The sequence below is a fragment of the Amphibalanus amphitrite genome, unplaced genomic scaffold (assembly GCF_019059575.1).
Source record: "Amphibalanus amphitrite isolate SeventyFive unplaced genomic scaffold, NRLGWU_Aamphi_draft 000052F_arrow, whole genome shotgun sequence".
NCBI classification, from domain to species: domain Eukaryota; kingdom Metazoa; phylum Arthropoda; class Thecostraca; order Balanomorpha; family Balanidae; genus Amphibalanus; species Amphibalanus amphitrite.
Genome location: NW_024881548.1, coordinates 1,453,020 through 1,474,657, shown reverse-complemented (window position 1 = coordinate 1,474,657; position 21,638 = coordinate 1,453,020). Strand labels below are relative to the sequence as shown.

At 54.7% G+C, this 21,638-nt stretch overlaps 1 protein-coding gene across 1 annotated transcript; it reads right to left on the bottom strand.

Annotated features, from left to right (window-relative positions):
• Positions 1 to 375: 375 nt before the first annotated feature.
• On the bottom strand, positions 376 to 19,801 carry LOC122377867 (the record flags this gene model as incomplete). Its single annotated transcript, XM_043358383.1, has 5 exons — positions 19,565 to 19,801; positions 4,841 to 4,900; positions 2,883 to 2,942; positions 2,437 to 2,472; positions 376 to 588 (listed from the first exon to the last, which is right to left on the bottom strand). Coding segments are annotated over exons 1-5 (483 nt in total), but the record flags the coding sequence as incomplete, so codon positions are not given.
• Between the last annotated feature and the right edge of the window lie 1,837 nt (positions 19,802 to 21,638).

Sequence of the window (21,638 nt, the reverse complement as noted above, 5' to 3'; positions counted from 1 at the left end):
TGACTGGAGCCTGTCGTTTATGCAGTGCTGGCTGCTGATGATGACATGGATATCCCAGAGACCCCGAGACACAGAACCACTGGTCATGGATATTTCTCGACGCAAATGTACTCAGCCCAAACATCAAATATTATGGCCGTGATATGGTGACCGAACTGCCATCAGCGGTGTGGTCAACGACCGCAGAAACAACCCTTTCCTCTCTCAGACTATCAGTATCGCTCACCTCGGCCGCGGTGCCGGGGTTCGCACCCAGCTCTCTGCCGGCGGCCCGGCGCCGTCCTTTTGATGGCCGAACGTGACCGGTAGTTGGTGTTGGCTGCAGGCCGCCCATCACGTGTGACGTCAGTGGGGGTCGATCTCGGCTGCAGTTACCTGGCCACCGGCGCGCACCACCAGCAGTAGCTGACCCAGAGGGCCGCCGGGAAGGACGCGGCAGCAGCGGAGAGATACGTGGTGAGCGTCCGGAGCCGCCACCGCAGCCTCGGCTGAGGCCGGTCGGCCGCGGGCCAGAGTGAGATCGGTGGGGGAGGGGGCGCCCGGCAGAGGCTCCTTACTGGCCCAGTCCACCGCCCACAGCACGCGGAACTGTGGAACACAACAGAACGGAAACCGTTACATAAAAATCAAATAAGTTATGAAAAAAACTATATTAATCGGCCTACTCTATCGCGCATTGACCTCATAGTGCCGTGCCAAAACGTTCTCGTAAACTCTTACAGAACTGCTCCACCACAGCCGCACTGCGGCCTCCCAAGAGCCTCTGTCTACACTATAGCCGGACCTGGTATCCTTCAGACGGCCACTGCCATTTGGATTTTGTCCCAAAGGCGGCCGGGGCACCAGCGACCACCAAGGCACGTGCCAGTGCGCCACGCAGTGGGGCCCAGCTGAGAATGGACAGCGTCTATATTATAACATGCGACACAATAACTGAAGACTTGATGAGGATCTGCTGGATGGGGAGGCTCATGGCTCGAGCTTACCTGGTATTTCGTGGAGGGTTTTAGAGTCCCGTGATTGTAACTTGGCTTGCGTTTAGTTTCACGTCCGGCTGATAAAATATCCACTCGCCGGGTAGATCCGAATACCTGAGGGAGACAAAACATTTAACGTAAACAGATTAAATAGCATCAACGCGATTGCTCTCAGTCACACACCGTTTACAATGGCGGGCGGAATAATGAGTCCGTGATGGGATACTGCGCCGCAAAACAACGCCTGGAACGTTGCTGTCCCGCAAAGCACAAAGTGAAAACTACGAAATGCTCGCATATGCCGGTCCCGTGTTATGACTTAAAGTAAGCAAGGAAAGCAATGAACGTTAGAGTGACGTAGACATGGATATGGGTAAGCAATTGCATCGAATTTAATATGCAAACTATGCAGAAAAAAATGATATAGCACTAAACTTTATTATCATTTATCGACCCGCCTGCGGTAAACAGAAAACGATATACGGAACGCGTCGGCAGTCGGACTCTGATGACCAAGGGGCAAGGGCATACAATAAAATACAGTAAAGGCAGACGTAAGCGTGACGCCTACTCACTTTTTGAACGAGCAGCATGACGTGCGGCAGCGGAGGGCCAGCCATCGGATGGTGACGGAGTCGGCCGCGAGTCCGGCACCAAGTCGGAGCGCCCAGCTGGAGCTCCTCTGTCGGACGGGCGCAGTCAGGAACGGAATAGGCACGCGCTGAGTAAAGTTAAACGTTTTTATCATTTATCTAAAACGCACGAGCACAGCCCGAATAACCGATTAAACGAGGGCTATTAAACCGAGGTTTTAATCTGATTTTACGAGTCAGCAATTTGTGTCAAAGTGCAGGCATTAATTATACATACAGACATCTGGCATATGGCCACGGACAGATATACACATTACCCAAGTAGTCATTCCACAGCTGCCACATAGAATCTGGTTGGAATTTCGACAGACTACCGTGCGACATTGCCGAGATATTCAGCACGTTGGAAGTCAATGGTGCAAACATGTATATTCCGTCTATTGAAAACTGTCCGTTGAAGATACGGCATGGAGGCCTAATCCGCTGATAGCGGGGAGAACGAAAAAACTGCCAGTTTGGAGTCAAACCCGTGCCAGCTCGGAGAGCGTAAACAAACGTGGCTCTCGCATGAGTACCTAACTGATGTGACAACTGGACACCGCAGTCATAAACATGTGTAGCGCTGCAGCGCTTAAACGGCCGGCCAACGGGTCGTTTCTGGGGGCCGGCGGGCGGCGGGCCATTATACACAAACGGACGGGCTCTCGGAGGCCGCTGGTTTTACTCAGCCGGTCAGGGGACACGGGTGGGGAAATAGCTGCCGAATGGTTCGGCGGATGGCAGCTGATATTTCGCGAGGTGTTTTCCTCACTCTGAGCTGCTGAACGTATCGACTGACGGCGATGTTACAGCCGATGACGCAGTACCAGCTCTCCCTGCTGCGATGACGGCCCCTCGTCCATCTGATGAGGGAAATGACGTCCGGGCAGGTCAGGTCAGTCAGGTCAGGTCAGTCGAGATGTGATATGAAATGCTCAAGATGCAGGAAAGCGAATCGAGTAAGGTCAGAAAACATAGCATCATAAATATCAGGCACATACATAATTGACCCTGCATTTCAAGTGCCAACCTATTATATAAAAACGAAGATAAAAAAGCTTAGTTTAGACTTCTTCTCCAAACTCAGTGACAGGAGGCGTATTTTATGTCTGTGTTTATGTTTCATGTGTTACCATCCCGCTCCAAGATCCAGAATACGGTCTTATTTACCCGACCGTTCCCACTATCACTATACCACTCAAACAAAAATAATCCAGCTGACAGATCACACGATATATGGTGTAGAAAGGAACCGTCTCCGCCCCATACTCACACAAAATTGTTTACAAGACGACTCGAGGGAGCGATTTCTCCCGGCGCATCCTTTATTGCACTGAAACAGAGAGATTATGCGGTAAAAACAAGGGATCGAAATGACTTATTTGTTGGATGGCATACCGTTTTCCCCGTACACTCGCATCAGTTTTGTGTTTGCCTTGGTGTCTTTTTAAAAAGAATCGCTTTTAACGTCGCATGTCTAAATTGCCGTTCATGGTAAAAATAATAAACAACTAAAAACCAACTACGTATTTACCATTCGCATGTTTCTTTTTAACGTTAAGATAGCATGCTATATATTTAAGCATTGACTGTGATTGTACTTGTGTTTAATGTTTGCTGCTCATGATTTAAATATTTACGGATATGATTTTGTTTCGCTTTCCGTTTTGGGTATACCTGTTGTGACTTACTTGCGCTGACACTGGCCGATATCGGCTGTGGGCTGGATCCGTCACTTCCCGTGACGGAATGTCATTCAGGTCGTCACGTTGTGTGACCCCAACGTCATGCGATACGTCATCCCAGCCGTACAGGTGCGTCACGCCTTTTTACATGGAAAATCCGCGAACGGTCGCGCCGAGATGGCTTTCACATCCTCTGCGGAAGGCCGCTGTTTAACAATGTGACCAGCTAAAACATCCGGCCGCGACCGATCAAATGAGAAGGGCACACACGCGAGGTCGTGACTCGGACGGGGCGGCACGCAGCCTGACCTCCGCGTCCGACCGGCAAACAGAGCCGCTCACACCGTCACAAAATGGCTGCCGCGGGACGGGGCCCTGCACCCACCGGTCTGGAAGCTCACAGGGCGAGTTTGGTTAATTTGCGGTGACGGCGCAGACGGAGGGGACTGGAGTCGGGTTGAGACGAGTCCCACGGGCGCGGTGAGGGCGGGCCGTCCCACCGTCACCCGCTGCGACACTCGTGACGGTGGTCCCGTCACAGACCGGCCCGACCCTTTGTTGGTAGCGCTCCGCCCTCGGTGACTTGCAGTGCCATCCCATTCGGTGGTGACGCGGTGTCGCAGCGGGCGCCCACGTTCCCCCGCGCCGCCGCCGCCGCCGCCATCAGCTCGCGGCCGGATATTACCCGCTCAGTGGCGCGCACACCCGACCCGGCCACCGGCGAGCCTTCCGGCTGAGGCCGAATCAGTGCGTCGGTCCGCGCCGTGATTTGGCGGTGTGGCCGCCGCCCGCGTGCCGCCCCTCCCCCGCCGCGCCGCCGCCGCGACAACTCACGCCGCGATCAAAGCCGGAACTTCCTCTCCATTCAACGGCCGCGGAAACGATCGGCGCCCATAATAAAAATTAGCGGCCTGTATTGTGGCCAGTCCCGTGATGGACACTTTTTGCCGTACCTGGCGATTTTATCCGCACGCCGCTGCCGGCCCGGGACGTGGGAGCGCCGCATTAGACAAAACGGCGGAAGCCCGTCTCTCACGCGCGCGCCCGCTGACAGAAGCCGAGCGGCGACAAACATCGGTCCACCGGTCACTGTTTGAACGGCCGGTCAGCGGGGCGTCCGGCCCCAGAGAACGCGACCGGCGCGGCGCCCACAAAGGTGCGAGGCAGGGACAGCCTTGGGCGGCCGCGCGGACTGGGGGCCGGCCGGTGCGCGGTCATTTGTATCCACGGCGCCGGATCTGTCTTTACCGGCGCCGTTTTTCTGACCGCCCTGATGGCTATGTCGTTAGCCGCAGGATGTTGGTCGTAACAGGTCGGACCTTTTATTACAGGAGAGGAAAGACGCCATTTCTTGCGCACTAAATGTGATGGAATTTGAACTGATTACCCAACAGTGACTGATTTATAAATCAGACAGGTCATGATATACTATTGTGCTCATAAATCAGTTAGCGACCGTGCTGGTGTTGAAAAATGCGCATGTATGTCTATCTATATTAACGTTTTATGATCATATTTATATGCAAACAGAGTTCTGTTGGCTCACCTGTTCAAGTCTGCAGCTTTCATCGCACGATGTCTCCAGATTTGAGCCTCGTCCCTGGTTCTGGAACAGAAGAAACAAGCGAGTTAGTCATGTTGAGGACGAAGAATAACCTTTGGCTTGAGCCTGTCGAGAAATGTGTCGGAGTCATCAATTACAACGTACACATTTCTTTGTTCGCACTGTGCCGATTTGCAAAATGTTATGAGCAAGGTCGCTGGAGGCACTGGCCTCAGCCCTCGTGGCAGCGTTATCTCCAATGAACTTTATCCGGAGTTCCAAGCTAAGTAACTACGACACCCCTGTGAAATGTTAAAGCTAATAATCCTACCCGTACCCGAGAAACACTTGCAAGATCTTTTGAATTTTTTACAAGCACATATCGTTTCATACCCATATTATTTTGAGCGGCTTATGCTCTTAACTGGCAGAAGTTATCAGCGAGACAACTTAGTGGCGTGCCATTGATCGGTACCAATCCATTCGACCAACGTCTCTCGCCTGTTATTTACATGTTAAACTGGGGTCAACTTCTTAGCACAGCGTCACTGGCAGCCAGCAGTAGTTCCATGCTGATTAGGGCGGATCGAGTTCATTGAGCTGATTCGATCAACACTCCGAAAGGTTTGCCTCTCGGTGGACACTGCACCGCAAACTTTGACTTGTTACAACATTAGCGAAAGTCGCAAATAATAATGCTTCGTGCTGGACGTTCACCTAACTTTCTAGGCACGGACGTGTTATCAAGGGAGACGAAACAAATAGAAACTAAAACTAAAAAGCAGGGTTGGATATTGTAGCCAATGTTGGTAGGCGGGCACACGTCAGCTGTCGAGTTAGTCTCTCCACCCCATTCTCGGCAGGTCGGCTCGTCACGCGTCTGGCAGCGCTGAGCGGACCGGCCCGGCGCGCCGCGGGGGTCGTCATGGTCCGCACCCCTCAGAAGGTCACCGGGCCACCTCCCCTTCCCTCCCTCCCCGCGCCGTGAAATGGACCGGCACGCCGCGCCGTGAGATGACGTCACACCGTTCACGGTCGGCGGGTGAGATGATTGGCTGGCGACACACGCGGTCGAAACAAAGCCCCCGGCGCGGTGATGCGGCGCAGCTGCGAGCGGTTCGCAGAGCTGACGCGTTAGTTACTTCATTGGACTGATGAACTGCGGCTGTCGGGGAACGGTTGCACCCTTTAAACCTTCAGAGAACGGTCATGATGGATGGATAATTAGTATCTCACGCGAGACATCCGTTCTCTCACGTTCCGAACAAAAATAGGAAAGATCGTTTTGGGGACAGTTATTGTTCACTGGTTAACGGGATGAGTTTATTGACCAAAGTCGTGAGTGATCAAATGATAATTTGATGATAATTTGATAATATGAACAAATTCAGCATCTCAACCAAGCACGGATCGTGTTCAATCGGGCCACTGAAATGCATTCGGACATATGCCTCTGCATATGAGCCTACATATAAATTGAAACAAACTGTTATAAAAGTGATGAACGTAACGTAATATGTAATAAACCTTATCAATAAAACATGTAGGTTCGATGCAGAAAATAAGACGGCTCTTCTAACTGGATAGCAAAAAAAAAATATTCGGGAAAGCTGGAAGCCACACATAGGGTAACTGTGGGAAAACGCACCCCTGGGTTAAACGCCTCCCCTAAAAAAATCGTAGATCTTATCGGCGGATAGGTGTTTTATCCTGTCTTTCAGAACAATCAGCTGCTTGTTTACGTAGTTCTTCTCTATTTTCGGTTCTGCGTCTTGAGGAGCAGCGTAGGTAGGTGCTGATGTTGGTTTTGGGTGTTGTTTTGTGTTTTTTACAGAAGATTCCTAAGCTTTTGATGCCCTCTTTATATCACAAACTTGCTATTGTGCACATCACTCAAAACTGCGTTTTATTGTCATTCTGTTGAATTTATTATGCTACGGCGTTAGTGGCGCGTTTTTTGTCAATATTTTGTTGACCGGAAATGGAGTGGATGGGGAAAGACGCCTACTAAAGACGATGCATGGGGCAAGACGCCCCCAGTTTTCTGAAAGGGGGCGTTTTGCACGGTGGTGAGAGTGCAGGGTAGCGCCCTGTAGGTCGGGGCCGAAAAGGCCTCTCCCTGTCCTTTTTTGCTGATATATCCTAAACGACTGCAGATATTGTCACCAAACTTTCAGGACTCCTCCGGGCATCCATTTACACATTGCAACAACATTTATTCCAAAGGCTATGATAGGTTAACCACAAATGACGTCAGAATGACGTCAAGTTCTGCCATGTTCATCATTTTCTGTTGATGGATGGGGTGGGGGCGCTTTGCACATGGGTGTGGGCGTATTACCCAGGGTGTGGGGCAAAACGCCCTTTTGTAAGGGTATGCGGAAACCTTTTTGGGGGGTTAAATACCACACGCAAGTGTCTTTTTTGGTCTCAAAGCGTAGTAAAAAGAATGAGCTACATGATGGTGCCCAAAGGTTTGAGTAATCTGGGTTGGGTTGAGTGTCAGAAGGTTTCGCGCTTAATGGGGGCGTTTTGACCTATTCACCCTATACCTACCTAGACAACAGAAAGCGACAAACATATAAAGGAAGCGAACGGATGAATTATTAAATTACAAACTCCTGAATGACTTCACAAACGAGACAATTCATTCATAACTCGCTGCATGGGTGAATGAATGGGTATCGCGCTACTTTACTTACACGTGTTGACAGACGTTGACGGATGCTTGGGGAAAACAGTCACGATCTTAACACAACGCTGCACGAGACAATGAACAATATAGTGGGCACCCTGGAAATGACACTGACCATACGCCATGGGGTGACGGCTTCCAGACGCTATCAGCGGCACACAATGCCGTCTTGCCGCCGCCGTGCTGACATGACACCGACGACCAATTAGCGTCGTTGGACTCTGGTTAGAACGCCCTGATGGCGCCGACTGCAGGTCGGGTAGTTCTGACAGTTCTGCCTTCTCGCCCCAGCGAGCGCCGAGTGTCAGTTGCGGCCACCGACGGCAGTGGTCACAATAAAACCAGCGGACTTTTCAAGGGTAGCCGGGACCATTAGTGCCACGCGGGGTTATGCATGCTCAGTAGAGGGCATCACACGCGCGCGGACTGGTCTTTTTGTCCTTCCGACGGGGTCCGCCATTGTTCATGAGAGCGCCGGGAGGGGAAAGGGCGGCCGGCCGGCGCGGCGGCGAGCAGGACCCTTCACTTCACGGTCGGGTCGCTGTCGCCGTGTCACACACACGGAGTATCGGGGACGGCGGACGTCAGCCGCCACCGTCCGACGTTCGTCCTTCAGCTGGGGGAGGGGCGGCGCACAGTCACGGTAGACGTTCGTGACTGCTCGTGATTTCTCATGAGCTCGAGCAGGTGCGACTCGGGAAGGATTTTCACCGAAGCAGGTGCCGGCGACCCTCCAGAGCCGCAGGTGCTTTTGAAGGACGTCTGGAGGCGCGTGCCAGGTTATTGAGAGAGCCGACTGATGACCGTATCATTATCGACGGCTAATAGCGATCGGCAGCTGGCGTACTGAAGCCGCCGCTTTGTTGAGACGTTGTTCCCGGGGCTGTGACTGTGATTAGCGGCCGATCAAGTTGTGAGACTCGTGCCTGTCATGTGGCCTCGGGGCGACAAAGCGGACATTTGTCAGGGCTGCGTAATCACGATCCTCAGGGCAGTCGCCTTAATTCCGTCGATGGGCGCGACATTGACGTCGACCCGTCCCCACGGCACCCAACAGTGGACACTCGGCCGGAACTCAGCACTCGGCAGTCAGCACTCAGCACTCTGCTCGTCACGGCGGTGCCGGCGCTGTGCTCGATTAGAGGTCCGGGTCGGCGGCACGGCGGCCGGCACTGCGCGCGGGCAATTTGTCGCCGGGTGGGAACACAGGTGCATGCTACTGTCGCTCCCAATGGCCAGCGCTTCCGCAGCGTCGCGGCGTGGCAGGCCTGCGGCCGCGCATGGGAACGTCCAGCTCAGAATACCCGCGTCCGGCCCGGCCGGTCGACAAGAGCTGGGAGCCTGCCGACAAAAATAGTTCGCCGGAGTATAGATAAAATAACCTGTACTGCGGGTCGATGTGTTCACTTAAGCTTTGTTGTCAGATAAAATCAGCTGATGACATCCTAAATGAGAGCCTTGGGAAAACTTGCCCGAATGAGCTTCTTTTTAGCAGTAAAGTGAGAACGAGGTATTTAAAGAATGACTCAATTTGTTTGTGACGACTTCGTGAAGGCCCCATTGCATGATCATTGCGCGTCTTTCTCGCCGATTCCCACCGTCCCGTCCGTAAATCGTGACGCGAGTGCAGGTGCAGCTTCAGCCAACCGAGCAACCGCAAAACGAACTCGGACCAACCGTCATCACCGCGGCCGTATCGGATAAATGACGCTGCAGCAACAACCCACCGATCACACCATGGTACGGAGTGCCTGAACTTGCATCTCTCCCGACCTCTCCGAGCGAGTTAGCACCTCTGTTGTGGTGTAGCCATGGCCGTGAGGAATAGTACGCGAGCTGCAGAACTCGATTCAATTGGTCTGAATGAAGAGGCAGCGTGCAAGGCGCTCATGGGCCGCAGGAGATGGCCGTTGCCAACCGACTCCTCGGCTGGTAGAACCGAGACGGTAGGCCCGGACAGACTATTTGCATGCTTTTTGCATACGCCGTACGCTCGCCGGGCAAAAAGCACGCGGGCCTCGTGGTCAATTGGCTCAATGATTCAATTGGATAATGGCTGGCAGCGCCTCCTACCGCGGGGCTCGGCGCGCTGGAGCGACGGCCGATCGCGGGCGCCCGGCAGCCGAGGAAGCGACGGCGGCCGAGCGCCGTGGTGAAACCAACAGTCAGTGGAAGTTGGACCCGCCTGCTCCCTGCCTGACTTGGTCATCTATAATACGGCCAGCTGTCTGCTGTACTTAGTATACAGTAACATAGTTGGTAGGAATTATAATTGTGTAAAAAGACGGTCTTGGCAAACCGCGTGGCGACCACAGCTCACCCTTGCTGTAGACAAATGCACCTCAAAATGACTCGTTGCGACACTGCCGCAATCTTGAGCCCTGCACAGACAAACAGGCGTCTGCTCCGCTAGTGAGGGAGCACGCTAAGTGCCCCTGCAATCTCAGTCCCTGCACTCCACTCCAGCAGCGAGCAGACAGGTGGCGTGTTTCGGACCTATCGCGCCGCCGCCGGAGCCGCAGGCACCGGCTCCCCGCAGTCCTGTCCGTCTGTTGTGGATAGTTATACCGCCGTAACCAGCCGCCGTACTCTCGAGGCTGAGCGACTGCCTGTGGTCAGCGACCAGACAAAACCGGGCCTGAGCCTGCCCGGTGGACCTGCAAGCCAACTTCACTGCATCACGAGTCAGAGGCGGACAAAACTGCGAACCGGATCTGGAGTTAAACAAGACGCGGACTCTGTACTCACTGGAGTGCAGAGTCGTGTTGACTACTGACTCGAGCTGTGGAGGATTCCGTAAGCGGCGTTCATGTCGGCTGGAGTTATGTCATGCCTGTCATGACTCGGGAGTTTAGCGTTTTGGCGCTGGCTCGCCGCCCGGCCTGGCCGCCGCGCCGGTCGCTCGCGCTGCCGCTAGCACCAGCGCTAATTGATACAGTTGTGGCACTATTTGTCAGACTCGAGGGTGGGCGATGGAGGGGCGGCTCGCGTCGAGCGACGGCAAAAAGGTGACCTCTGACCTGCAGTTCAGAGGTCAAATGACCCGACCGATATCCGATCGGCGGGGAAAGGTGTAGTGACCGCCCCGCGGGGAGATCGCCCAGGGTGGTGCGGGGACCGAGACTGCTCTTCGACCCTCATTCATACCCGAGTCAGCGGTCACACAACATGAGCATGAGACCTTGAACTGATGACTGCCGCAAACCGTTTCATTGAGATAAATCGATTCAGTTCGCCTTGTCATGGCCGTGAACGATTGGTTAACAGCTACCGTGACTGTTCAGTCGAAAGCCAAACAGATCCCAAGAGGAAAACATTTGAAAACATGTGCAGAGAACGGCTCACTGAATTTCTTAGTAGCTTTCGATGTTGTGAACAATGAACATACTCCGAGCATGCACTGGCATGCCATGAAAGGTAGACACGGCCAAACTAGCTAGGAGTGTTGTGAAGTTCGCCGGCCTTTCGTCACGAGGCCACCACGAGGCTGTCACGATTCGTCACGAGACCCATGTCACGAACGCGTGACGTGACATCACGTGACCTCACGGTACGTGACTGTCTGCTGAGCCGAGTCGAGAAGGGTGTGACTCCACTGCCGCAGCCACTGAAGTTCGTGCTGCAGACCGTCATCGGCGCTTCCCAGACGCTTCCTGTCCTGTCAGGGTTAATCGGCCAGTGCCGACGGGCTGCGCGCAAACGGCGGAGCTGGACAGGCACGTGTGCACGTGGCGCACAACGGACAGACGCCGGATAACGCGACGGTCAGGCAAACTCAGAAACCAGTATTTCCTGTCATGTAGGATAAAGTTGAACAAAAATCGCCATGAGACACGGAGATCTTATATATCGCTGCAATCAAAGGTATGTCACCATTCACAAGCCAAACAGGTTTTGCGTTTTTATTCCTTAGGTTCCTTGCCCCCACGGCGCAAAGCTCAAGAGCAGGCTAAACAACTCGGACTTATTCGTATTAAAGTCACCAGTCGAGTCAAGCTGGACTGGGGGTCGAAGGCTTCCTGGTCGGGCGAACTCAATGACGTGTGTTGAGCCGGTGATAATGACGGAGGCCACGACTCAAACTGCCGGAGTGGGTCAGGGGTGGCCGGTAGACAGGAGATGCGCCTCGTCTCCTGCACGGGTCGCGGTCCGACTGCAGTCCGGCTGTGGTCCAATCGTGGTCCGGTCGTGGTCCGGTCGTAGCGCGGTACCGGTGTGGAGCCAGACCAGGGAGAACTGGGGCGGAATGGGCGCAATCCGACCGTATGGTTCCACCGTGACCAGCGGGAGCGGCCTGCGCCGATCATAACACGCTCTTCACTGATCACGGCACGGTCCAGTTCCCTGCCGATCATAACACCGCCGGCCAACGGACCGAGAGGCACCCGAGGCCGTCCTGGGCCGGGATTTCAACAGTCATCCGCCCGGCGACGGAACCCTTCGCTCGACGTTCGCTCCAGTAAACAGGATGTCCTTTGAACCTGAGGCATTGATCTTCCCAGCTCACGCACTTGAAGGTTTTAGGCCCATCCGGAGCGGGACTGGCTCCGTCCACCCCTCATACTGGTCCACTAGCTTCGTCTTCACCTGCCTACGATATCCGCCGACCAGTATCCAGCCCCTCCGGTTCGTTCTGCCCCGTTTGCCACCTGTCAGCGTGCCGATGCGCCGAGCGCTCGCTGCACCGGCGCGACATTGCACTGAATGTCGCTGAACAGGTGGCCTTGGTGGGCGCCGGTGTGAGGGGTGACGGCAGGGGCGGGGGCGCCAGGGCAGGAGGGCACCCACGCCCCGGTCCGCTCGCCGGCACGACCGCTGCACCGGAACCGACAGGTGTGCCCTGTCCGCGTTTGAATCGCTCGTAATGGTCAGAACGTGGCCCTCGTGAGCGGCCATCGTTGGCCGCGCTCATCACGCCGACCTCAGATGGGGATGATAGAGCCAGCGAGGGGAGAACTCCCATTGAAGGCTGCCCGGTCACAATTGAACGAACCTCTCCTACAACCGGTTTTGTAAATTGGACTCTGAGTGTTAAACTGTCCGGTGTTGATTTTTCAGAGTGATTAAATAAGCACGCAATCTCATGATATTGGGCAGCCACACGGAGAGGGGTGAAAGCATCTCACTCAAGCAACTCCATCAGCGGCAGATCCAAGGAAACAAAGCAGTTACCGCGCCAGCCGCGCTGGCGACTCGCCCCGCGCACAAAGTGTGCCGTCAGGCCGGCCGGCCACACGGCAATTTCACGGTGGGCACCGCCGAACAGTGTCTCTGCCCGAGTCCGCGGCGAGTCGCCTCTCTCCCACATGACATGCAGATCAGGGGCGGCGGCGTCGCGGCAGCGGTGACGCGGTGGCGGCGTTGGCGGCGCCGGCGGCGCGAGGCGCACCAAATCTGCGGGGTCAACGGCGGCCGGCCGGCGGGCGCCGTCGCGTGTATCCACCGCCGAGAATTCGAGGCATGCTGGCGGTGTGCAGCCGCCGCAGAGGCCGCCGAGCCCCGGAGGATAGCGGCGGTCCTCCAGTGGCGCAGCCGCAGATACCAGGCCCGCCCTCCGCCCCGGGCGGCCCGCTGCCGCCGCTGTCCGGCTGATGACCTGACCGTGACATCTGGACACGGCGGCGGCCGAGTGGCGCCCACACATTTGCCAAGCTCGTCAGTCGCGTAATGAGGTTAGTCTGGTCTGCCATCGCGGCCCGACTGCAGCAGGAGATCGTGGGAATAATGACAGTCGAGCAGTTCAGCCCGGGTCGCCCGGCCGTAAACGGAGGTTTGATGACCGGCCGCCGGCTGTCAGCTGCATCGGTGCAGTTTGGCTACCAGTCTACGCCATTTCATCAGACTGCACTGAAGACCAGTCGTGGGCAAACGATTGTGGATGCACCCACAGGCGGACGGCACGTCTTTAGATCAGCTAAGGTCCTAACCCACCCGGGCTCCACTGAGGAGCCTGGCGGGAAATAACAGCCGCCTTGTCGAGTGAGCGGTAAACCAGAGCGTACAGTCTGTCTTAAAAGTACCGCGCAAAGTGACGATGGATCCATCAAGCCTGACCGAGGAAGGGCCTGCTGAATTTGAAAGTCACCGAAGCAATTGACATCCTCGTCCATTCCCCAGGTCAATTGTTTCGGTGACTTTCAAATTCAGCAGGCCCTTCCTCGGTCAGGCTTGATGGATCCACCGTCACTTTGCGCGGTACTTTTAAGACAGACTGTACATACCTGTCCAGTAAGCACGGCGACCGTCCGTCTGGCGGGCACCGCGCTCCGTGCTGCGCCGTGTTGAATCACGGCCCAACCGCCGGCGGCGCCGACGGTGGAGGCGGCACGCTGTAATTTGTCGGAGGCCACGCCGCATTCCGTCCGACGGTCGCGGTCGTCGCGCCAACACCGCGTCTCCGCGCGAATACCGCACAATGGCGCGCCGCATTCCGTCCGGCGAATCGGCTGTGGATCCGGCGTCCGGACCGCGGCGGCGCCACGCCCCGGGCGGGGCCGCCGCGCGACCCGCCCGTCCGGCCGCCCGGCTGGCCGGTCCGCCCCATTTGCGCCGGATTAGAGCGGTACGAGGAGGGACCACATAGGTGGGTGGGAATGGGGGGGGGGGGGCGGTCAGCCGCAGCGGCCTTGTATCCGATCGGAACAAATACAAACGGTCGTTACAGGCAGGTGGACACGGTGTCGGGCCCGCCCGAAACCGCTCCTTCACGCGAAATAATCGGAAGTCGTCGTCGACCGGGGCAAATAAGGAAGAAATTGAAACAAACAGCAGCGGAAGTCTAAGGAGCCCGATAGCATGGCGAGATATTGTCAGTTTCCTTTCCAGGTCTCCATGAAACTGATAGCGATTAACTGTGCTCTGAAATAGACTTTTTCCTCAATCACTTCCAGGCGTTGACAAAACACGAATAAAGCTCACATTGTAAATTCGTGCACAATTAAAAAATTAATCTAACGTAAGTTTAGGCATAAAGTGAGTGATTATTATGAATTTCGCCAACATGCTCTCTCTCTCTCTCTCTCTCTCTCTCTCTCTCTCTCTCTCTCTCTCTCTCTCTCTCTCTCTCTTCCTTCTCCTCCCTCTCTCCTCTCTCTCCGCTCTCTCTCTCTTCTCTCTCCTCTCTCTCTCTCTCTCACTCTTTCTCCCTCTCTCCTTCCATCTCCTCACGACCACACAGGTAGACGGTTGAGAGGGGAGAACAGGTCGTTCACCGGCCGGGCGACACTGATCTCGCAGGAAACCAGCACCGACCTGGTCAATCTGCATACAGCGGCGGCGAGGGAGAGGGCGGAGGCGGAGGGGGGGGGGGCGGCGTCACCCCGGTGTCAGGGAAGGGGGACGGGGGCCGAGGCGGGGGCGGGGGCGGCCGCGGCGGCGGTCGGGAGTGTTGACACACTCCGGAGCCTGGCTCGGTCTCCCTGTTGACACCGGACGCTCAGCTCCGGCCGAGGGAGGGAGAGAGGCCAACCGGCGACATCCGGTCGACGGCACGGCAGCGGTAAAACGCACACCGGCCGGCCGCTCGGCTCGACAGGTGCGCCGCTCGGCCTGGGAGGGACTTCGGTCCCGACTACCGCCCGGCAGCCAGTCGCAGTAACGCTCTCACTACACCTCAGCCGCTCCTGCACCTCCCCATGTGCGTGCCTGACTTGAGTCAGCATATCACTAATATCACTGTTCCCACTTGACGGCGTGACGATCGAAGTGTGAGACTCCGCTGTCCGTGATTCTGCCGATATCATCCCCACAGTATAAATCGGCTCAGTTTTTGCCACATCCGGCGCACTCCAGCCCCGGCCGGCGCCCCGCTGAGTCACGTGACACGTTCCTGTGACACGGACGGCCCCCACGTGACCGTGCCCTCTAATGACGGGTCCGGTGCTCACCTGCCGGGGTGGCGGCGGTGACTGCTGGCGGGGAGTGAGGGGCTTCCGTGCCGTCCAGCCCCGATCGGCGGCCGTTTTTGCGGACCGGCCAGACGGGATCCGGCGACGACCGGCGTCATTAGGTCGGGTGATAAAGGGGAACAATGAGCGCTCTTCCGCCGGTGCCCGATTGGAGCGGCAGGTGGGAGCCGCGCCGAGACGCCGCCGAGACGAGACCGGCGGACGTGGGGGACGGCGGCGGGGGGTGGACGGCTCCCGTATGGACGGACTGTGGCATGTGGACAGATTCAGACTGCTGCCGTGGACAACTTGTGGAGAGACTGATGAGTTCAGTCATCAGCAGGATCTTCGCTTTGAACAGGCGGTGAAAAACAGGTGGTGTTGACTGTTGGCAAAGGACGCAGCGGCGGCGGTGGGCAGCGGGCAGCGGTGGGTGGCTGGAGCACGTCGTCAGCGAGCCTGGGGTGTCCCAAGCGACGGTCCCAAGGCGAGAGACCACTCAGCAAGGAGCGACTACAGAGGAGCCGCTGGTCCCCGGAGACCAAACAGGTCAGCGGCGGCGTGAGACGGACGGAATAAAGAGCTAAGTACGACGGGAATGGAGACTTTCTCGCGAACGCGAGTTATATAAGAAGTAGAAACCTCGCGTAGGATTCCCTAAAAATGGATTGGCTACACTGTACCTACACATGTCGGTCATGAAAGTACTTACACAATACACAGCCTCACGCTAGGCACGAAACAAACATCCATTCCCTTTAACGATTCGGTTCGTGTTTTCGAAATAGTAAACCGTCTGTCGCCGAGCATGTAGACCGGTCGACTCCGTTTCGCGAGTGGGTTCCTGTCTGAATGTGGGTGATGAGATTATCCAGACGTCCCAGCTGATTAGCACACACACTATCATCCAAGTGCAGAACGTTCCTGACCGCAGCGGCTCCAGATATTTGGCACTGGTGGCGACACGTCGATTTAGCAAATCAAGTGGACAAGCTGGACCGCACAGAACGCACGTAGGCGTATAGTGATACGTTTAAAACACAGAGCGACTTCGAACCATTTCAGTGCACTTATGGTAAACATACGTCAGCCACGTAAAAACTTAGAACGTCACCAAGACTGAACGTTCGACGGTTCTGAAGATAGATCGGTGATTATTTTGAGCAAACCTGAGACGACACTGTGTCACTTTAACCTCGCACTATCATAACCATTATCTGCTTACATCTACAAAACTCAGCACGTCCTTGTTCCAAAACACGACCTACGGACATCTGGGAGCAAAGGCGGTCTGATTTCTCCGAGATCTCGCGCGCAATCAAATCCAGCGTGACGGTTGATAACGATCTGTCACACTTTGGACAGGGTCCGCGGGTCGTGATGGGGCGCTCGTACGGGAAGGTCGCTGGGGAAGAGGGTGTTTGCAACACTCGGAACTAACCGACGGCCGATGGGACATCACCTCGAGAGGGTCGGAGTGGTGTTTACATAGGCTGCGTCATGGGCTGTCCCATGCTTGAGCGGTGTTTAAGCCATGGGGTATATGAGGGTATATACATATGAGCTAATATACTATATAGCTCATACCCTGGATACCCTGGATACTATATATGAGTATACAGAGTATAGTTATATGAGCTAATGTGTGAGCAAGTATCTGAGTCGGCGAGCGTGAGCCAGAGCCTGTGTCTGAGCCAGCGTCTGTCCCAGTCACGGATGTCGAGGGATTCTCTGCCGTAAACCGACACAGACGGCTCACGACGGCCACCGCCGAGGACTGCCAACGCCTGACCGAGCGATAACCAGCTCCTGACTGTCATATCCGCTGCCAAACACGACCCGCCGTCGAAACGGGGATTGGCGATCACGAGCCCCGAGCCTCGAGAGAGCTTAGACGCCCGAACTGGACCTGAGTGACCGTCAAGTCCCGATCTAGCAGATCGCAGAGTCCAAGATCAGACGGGTCCATGGGCGGGCCTCAAGTGCGTTCTCAAAACACCTTGACGTGTCAATATATGACAGAGGAAACCGCTCAGTCACCGCGCCGCCCACCCGCGGCGCCGTCGGCGGATCCGACACCTTGAGACCGTGACCTGCCTGCAGACGAGTCCCCTGCCCCATTCGCTTATCATCCGCCGCAACAGCTACTGTTTGACCATAACGGCTACCGTTTGTCCATAATGGGATGCGATGATGCCGTTCAAGGAAATCAACGGATCTGCTGCTGTATTCAACAAAGGTGTTACCAATACCGGGCCTTCGCAAATGATAATGCGATGCGTCTGGACTCAGGAATAAGCACCTGTGTATTAGCAAAAGGATGATCGTGGTACTCAGCATTCAGCAAGGTTTGAGGGAAGGATGAGTCGGCTGAAGTTATGTAGTCTTCAAAGAACTTCATAACAAAAGTGTTTGGATATTCATATGTAGTACGCCCACCGATTGAAAACATTTCTGCACCTGCTCATAGTGCATGTCAGCATTGAACAATGAGCATATCAAGAATTTACTTCAATTCATGTGCAATGTTTGTTTAAGCGCATCATGCGCCAACAAATCATGAACGGCTCACATTTCGCGATGAACTTTGAGAAGCATCCCTCGCACACCATTTCAGCCAATGTCACTCCCATTGTGATCGCTATCTGCGTTGTCTCCTCCCCGGTGTTCGGTGACACGAGCAGACAACAAAGACCGCTCCGTGTCACCGGAGCTCGGCAGTTTGACCGGGCGGGGAGGGAGGGGAGGGGAGGGGAGGGGATGGGGAACTGTTGCACCAACTCGGGGATGTGGCCAATTATTGGAGCCAAGGTCAGATCGAGGGCGCGCCGGCAGCAGAGCATGTACATACGCCGCCGTGCGCACGGCCGTGGTGTGACGGCAGACGACTCTCTCTCTCTCTCTCTCTCTCTCTCTCTCTCTCTCTCTCTCTCTCTCTCTCTCTCTCTCTCTCCTCTCTCTCTCTCTCTCTCTCTCTCTCTCTCTCTCTCTCTCTCTCTCCTCTCTCCCTCTCTCCTCTCTCTCTCTCTCTCTCTCTCTCTCTCTCTCTCTCACCGGTGCTGATCAACACGCCATCGTTACGTCACGTTACGTTGTCTTGGTGTGCGATGTTGACAGCTTAATTTGTGGTGTCATGTTACAGCGATGTCGAGGTTTTCGGTAACACCAATGTCAACCTCGCGAGGTGGTTAGAATCGAAGGCATACCTGTCAACATTTACATGATAGACGTCCGATCCTCTTTCATGTAGAAGACATGGATATGTACATAGTGCCAAACATCGTCCATTGTCAAACTGACAGGCTCTTTTCACACTGTCGTCATGCAAATCTCGTGTAATCTAAAGCAGGTGACATTCGATCGAATGTTTTGCACGGAGACGATACAATGGTCAGAAGTTTGGTCTCGTTTGCAGTTGTTTGACATTGTTCGTCGCTGAATGCGGCGAGACACCGCGGCGATCACTCAGACCAAGACACCTTGCCCGTTGTTTCTGGAAGTCGGGGACGGTAGCCGTTCATGTGACGGTAAATGTGACGGAGTACGTCACCGTGACGGCGCGCCTAGGCTCCATCGCCAGCCACCGTGCACAGTGGGTGCACGCTGCACAGTGCACACTATTATACGGTGCACAGCGCGCGTCCGATGCGCTTTGATTCACACCCAAACGAGGAAAGTGAAATGCGAGCGGCAGGCTGCTCAACAGGAGATCAGGAGAGTTCGACAGCTCGCATGAGAAACTGGAAACGGGCCGAGCAGTAGGTATACGAAAGGTTTGCGCAAGAGCATGGCCAAAAAGTGCGTAAGAAGATGAGAGAAGTTACGTTTAGGTACTGTTCAAAGGGATGACTTAATTTTCATTTTGTCACTTAATTGAAGACATTTCTCATGATTTTTTATTGGTAGGTATGCATTTATCGCAAGCCGTCATGCATGTCGATGGGCGGCAGTAAAAACGTTTCGGTCTCACACCTTCAATATAACTGCAGTGTGGCAGATTCGGAGCAAATGGAGTAATGGAGTATTATGTATGTAGAAGGCACGTAATTCTAATGACATGACATTGCCTCTTGTCCTATCAATTCCACGAACTATGGCTAAGCCTAAGCCCAGATCAGCATCACTCAGGCGCTAACTTCCGCTTACCTTCACGCAGAGCTGCTCGCATTTTTCCTCATTTTGCGCCGACACCTCCGGGAGAGAAACGGTGACTCGACAAAGCGCCAGCACCAGCGCACAGCACATGAGACGGTCGGCCATAGTCTCCAGTTCTCCGTACCGTCTCTGTGAGATCGGTCTGCTCGGCCCGTACCGATCACCTCACACCATGTCTCAGGGGCCTCACTCTCCCACAGTTAACGTCCCTCCCGCGCACTGTCCTGCCGATCACTGCCGGCGCGCGGCACAACCCGCGCGCTGCTGCCGCCGACACGGGGGAGGGGGAGGGGGAGGGCGCGCGCCCGGCGGAGAGCGCTGATTGGCTCCCGGCCGACTCGCTCCCACGGCCGGCGGGGGCGCTCGCCGGCCGCCCCATCGCGATCGGGATGTCTGCCTGACTGGGTGCTACCTGAGGATTTACGAGGTGCGCGGCAGAATAGCGACATTACCGTTGTCAAATGATGACAGTCAGAACATCCGTTCTGTATGACCTGGGGGTGAACGATGTAGCTGTCGTGTCCATGCACTTCATCCGTTTGGGAAGTTCGAAGATTAAATTGGAAATGTTGCAGCGACCAGCGATATCTTACAGCATTGCTTCTTTTTTAAAGAAATCACTGACAAAACCCTTCTACGGAAGGCATAGCCACACTTGTGCAGACCAGCCCATTTGATTTCGGTTGCTGTTTGCTATTTGAACTTTTGGTGACCTAAACTGATGCTGTAGAACATGCACCATAAGATTCATTTTAACAAATTGCATGAGATGACGTGATACAAACTTTTCAGAATTTCGCAATAAAAGTTGCGGAAAAAATGTTAGGTATATGCTGCAGGCTTGATGGAAGTGTAGGAGCACAGGAATTTTCGCTGACCGCCAGAGTATGTAAAACATAGACTTCGATTCAAGCCGAATAAGGCCAATTGTAGAAATTATCATTAATTTAGGTAGCTGCTTTTGTTTGTGTAACCTCGCTGCAATCGCATCATTATCATATCAAAGGAGGAGATACGAGAGCGGAAAGCCTTTCCCTTTCCGGGATCACCTGCTATTTATCTCACAGTTTTAGCTCACACCTAGCAGACAGCTACACCTATATCTCACCACAATTTATGTCTGTTTGACTGTGACTCAGTAAGACAACTGAGTTGCGGTTGCACAGCAAGTACGGCCATCAGTTGTGACTTGTGACCCCGAGCGAGCCCGAAGGACCGGCTGAGCAGTTTGTCTGCTTGAGGCGTGAAAAAAAATCGATGTATGTCGACTTCTTCAGCTGAAGAGCTTTCTTATACCTACACGTTGAAAAGCTGCAAAAACACATGCATCAAAACATATTCATTATTCATGCCGTTTTAAGGTAGTAGACATTGACCTCACCTCTAAAATGTAAGTTTTTTCGATATCAACGATCTATCCTCGGCGGAGCGAGTTGTTGGTTATTTTTCCAGCGGAGCGGTTGCGCTGCAGGCGAGCAGCAGTGTAGGGCGCCGCTGTCCGGAGCCAGTTACCGAGCTGATGAGCTGAACGAAGCCGCTGATCTCGCGTCTATCGGGGTGCCGGCCGAGCGTCGGGTGAGGGGAGGGGGGAGGGAGAGCGACCGTCGGCTCGTGCAGCTCGAGTCGACGGGTCGAGTCTGACGGCGGAGTAGGCCAGACTGCAAAAGAGGACTCTGGCAGACACGTGTGGCGGGATTCGTGAGGCTCAACCAGCAGGCTTTGTCAGACACGTGTGAAAGAACTTTGGATTTCCTAAAAAGACTCCGTCAATCTCTAAGTGTTTGACTCGAGGTCAGGCTTCGATGGTGGACTGGGTCTATCTTTTAGCTAATTTCACATTCTTTTATTATATCATCCTTATGTACACCACCATAGCTTCTAAGTGGCCCAAGTTTCAAGAGACACATCATCTCATCACAAACACTCTGGCGTAACAGAGCCGCTTAGCCAGCTAAGGCTGAGTATTTATCATGTTCTCGCCAGAGCCTTTGACTGAAGTTCTGTTTTGTGTCAGGTTATCATACGGCTTCAATCGATAATGTACAGTGTTCAAAGGTTTTACTGG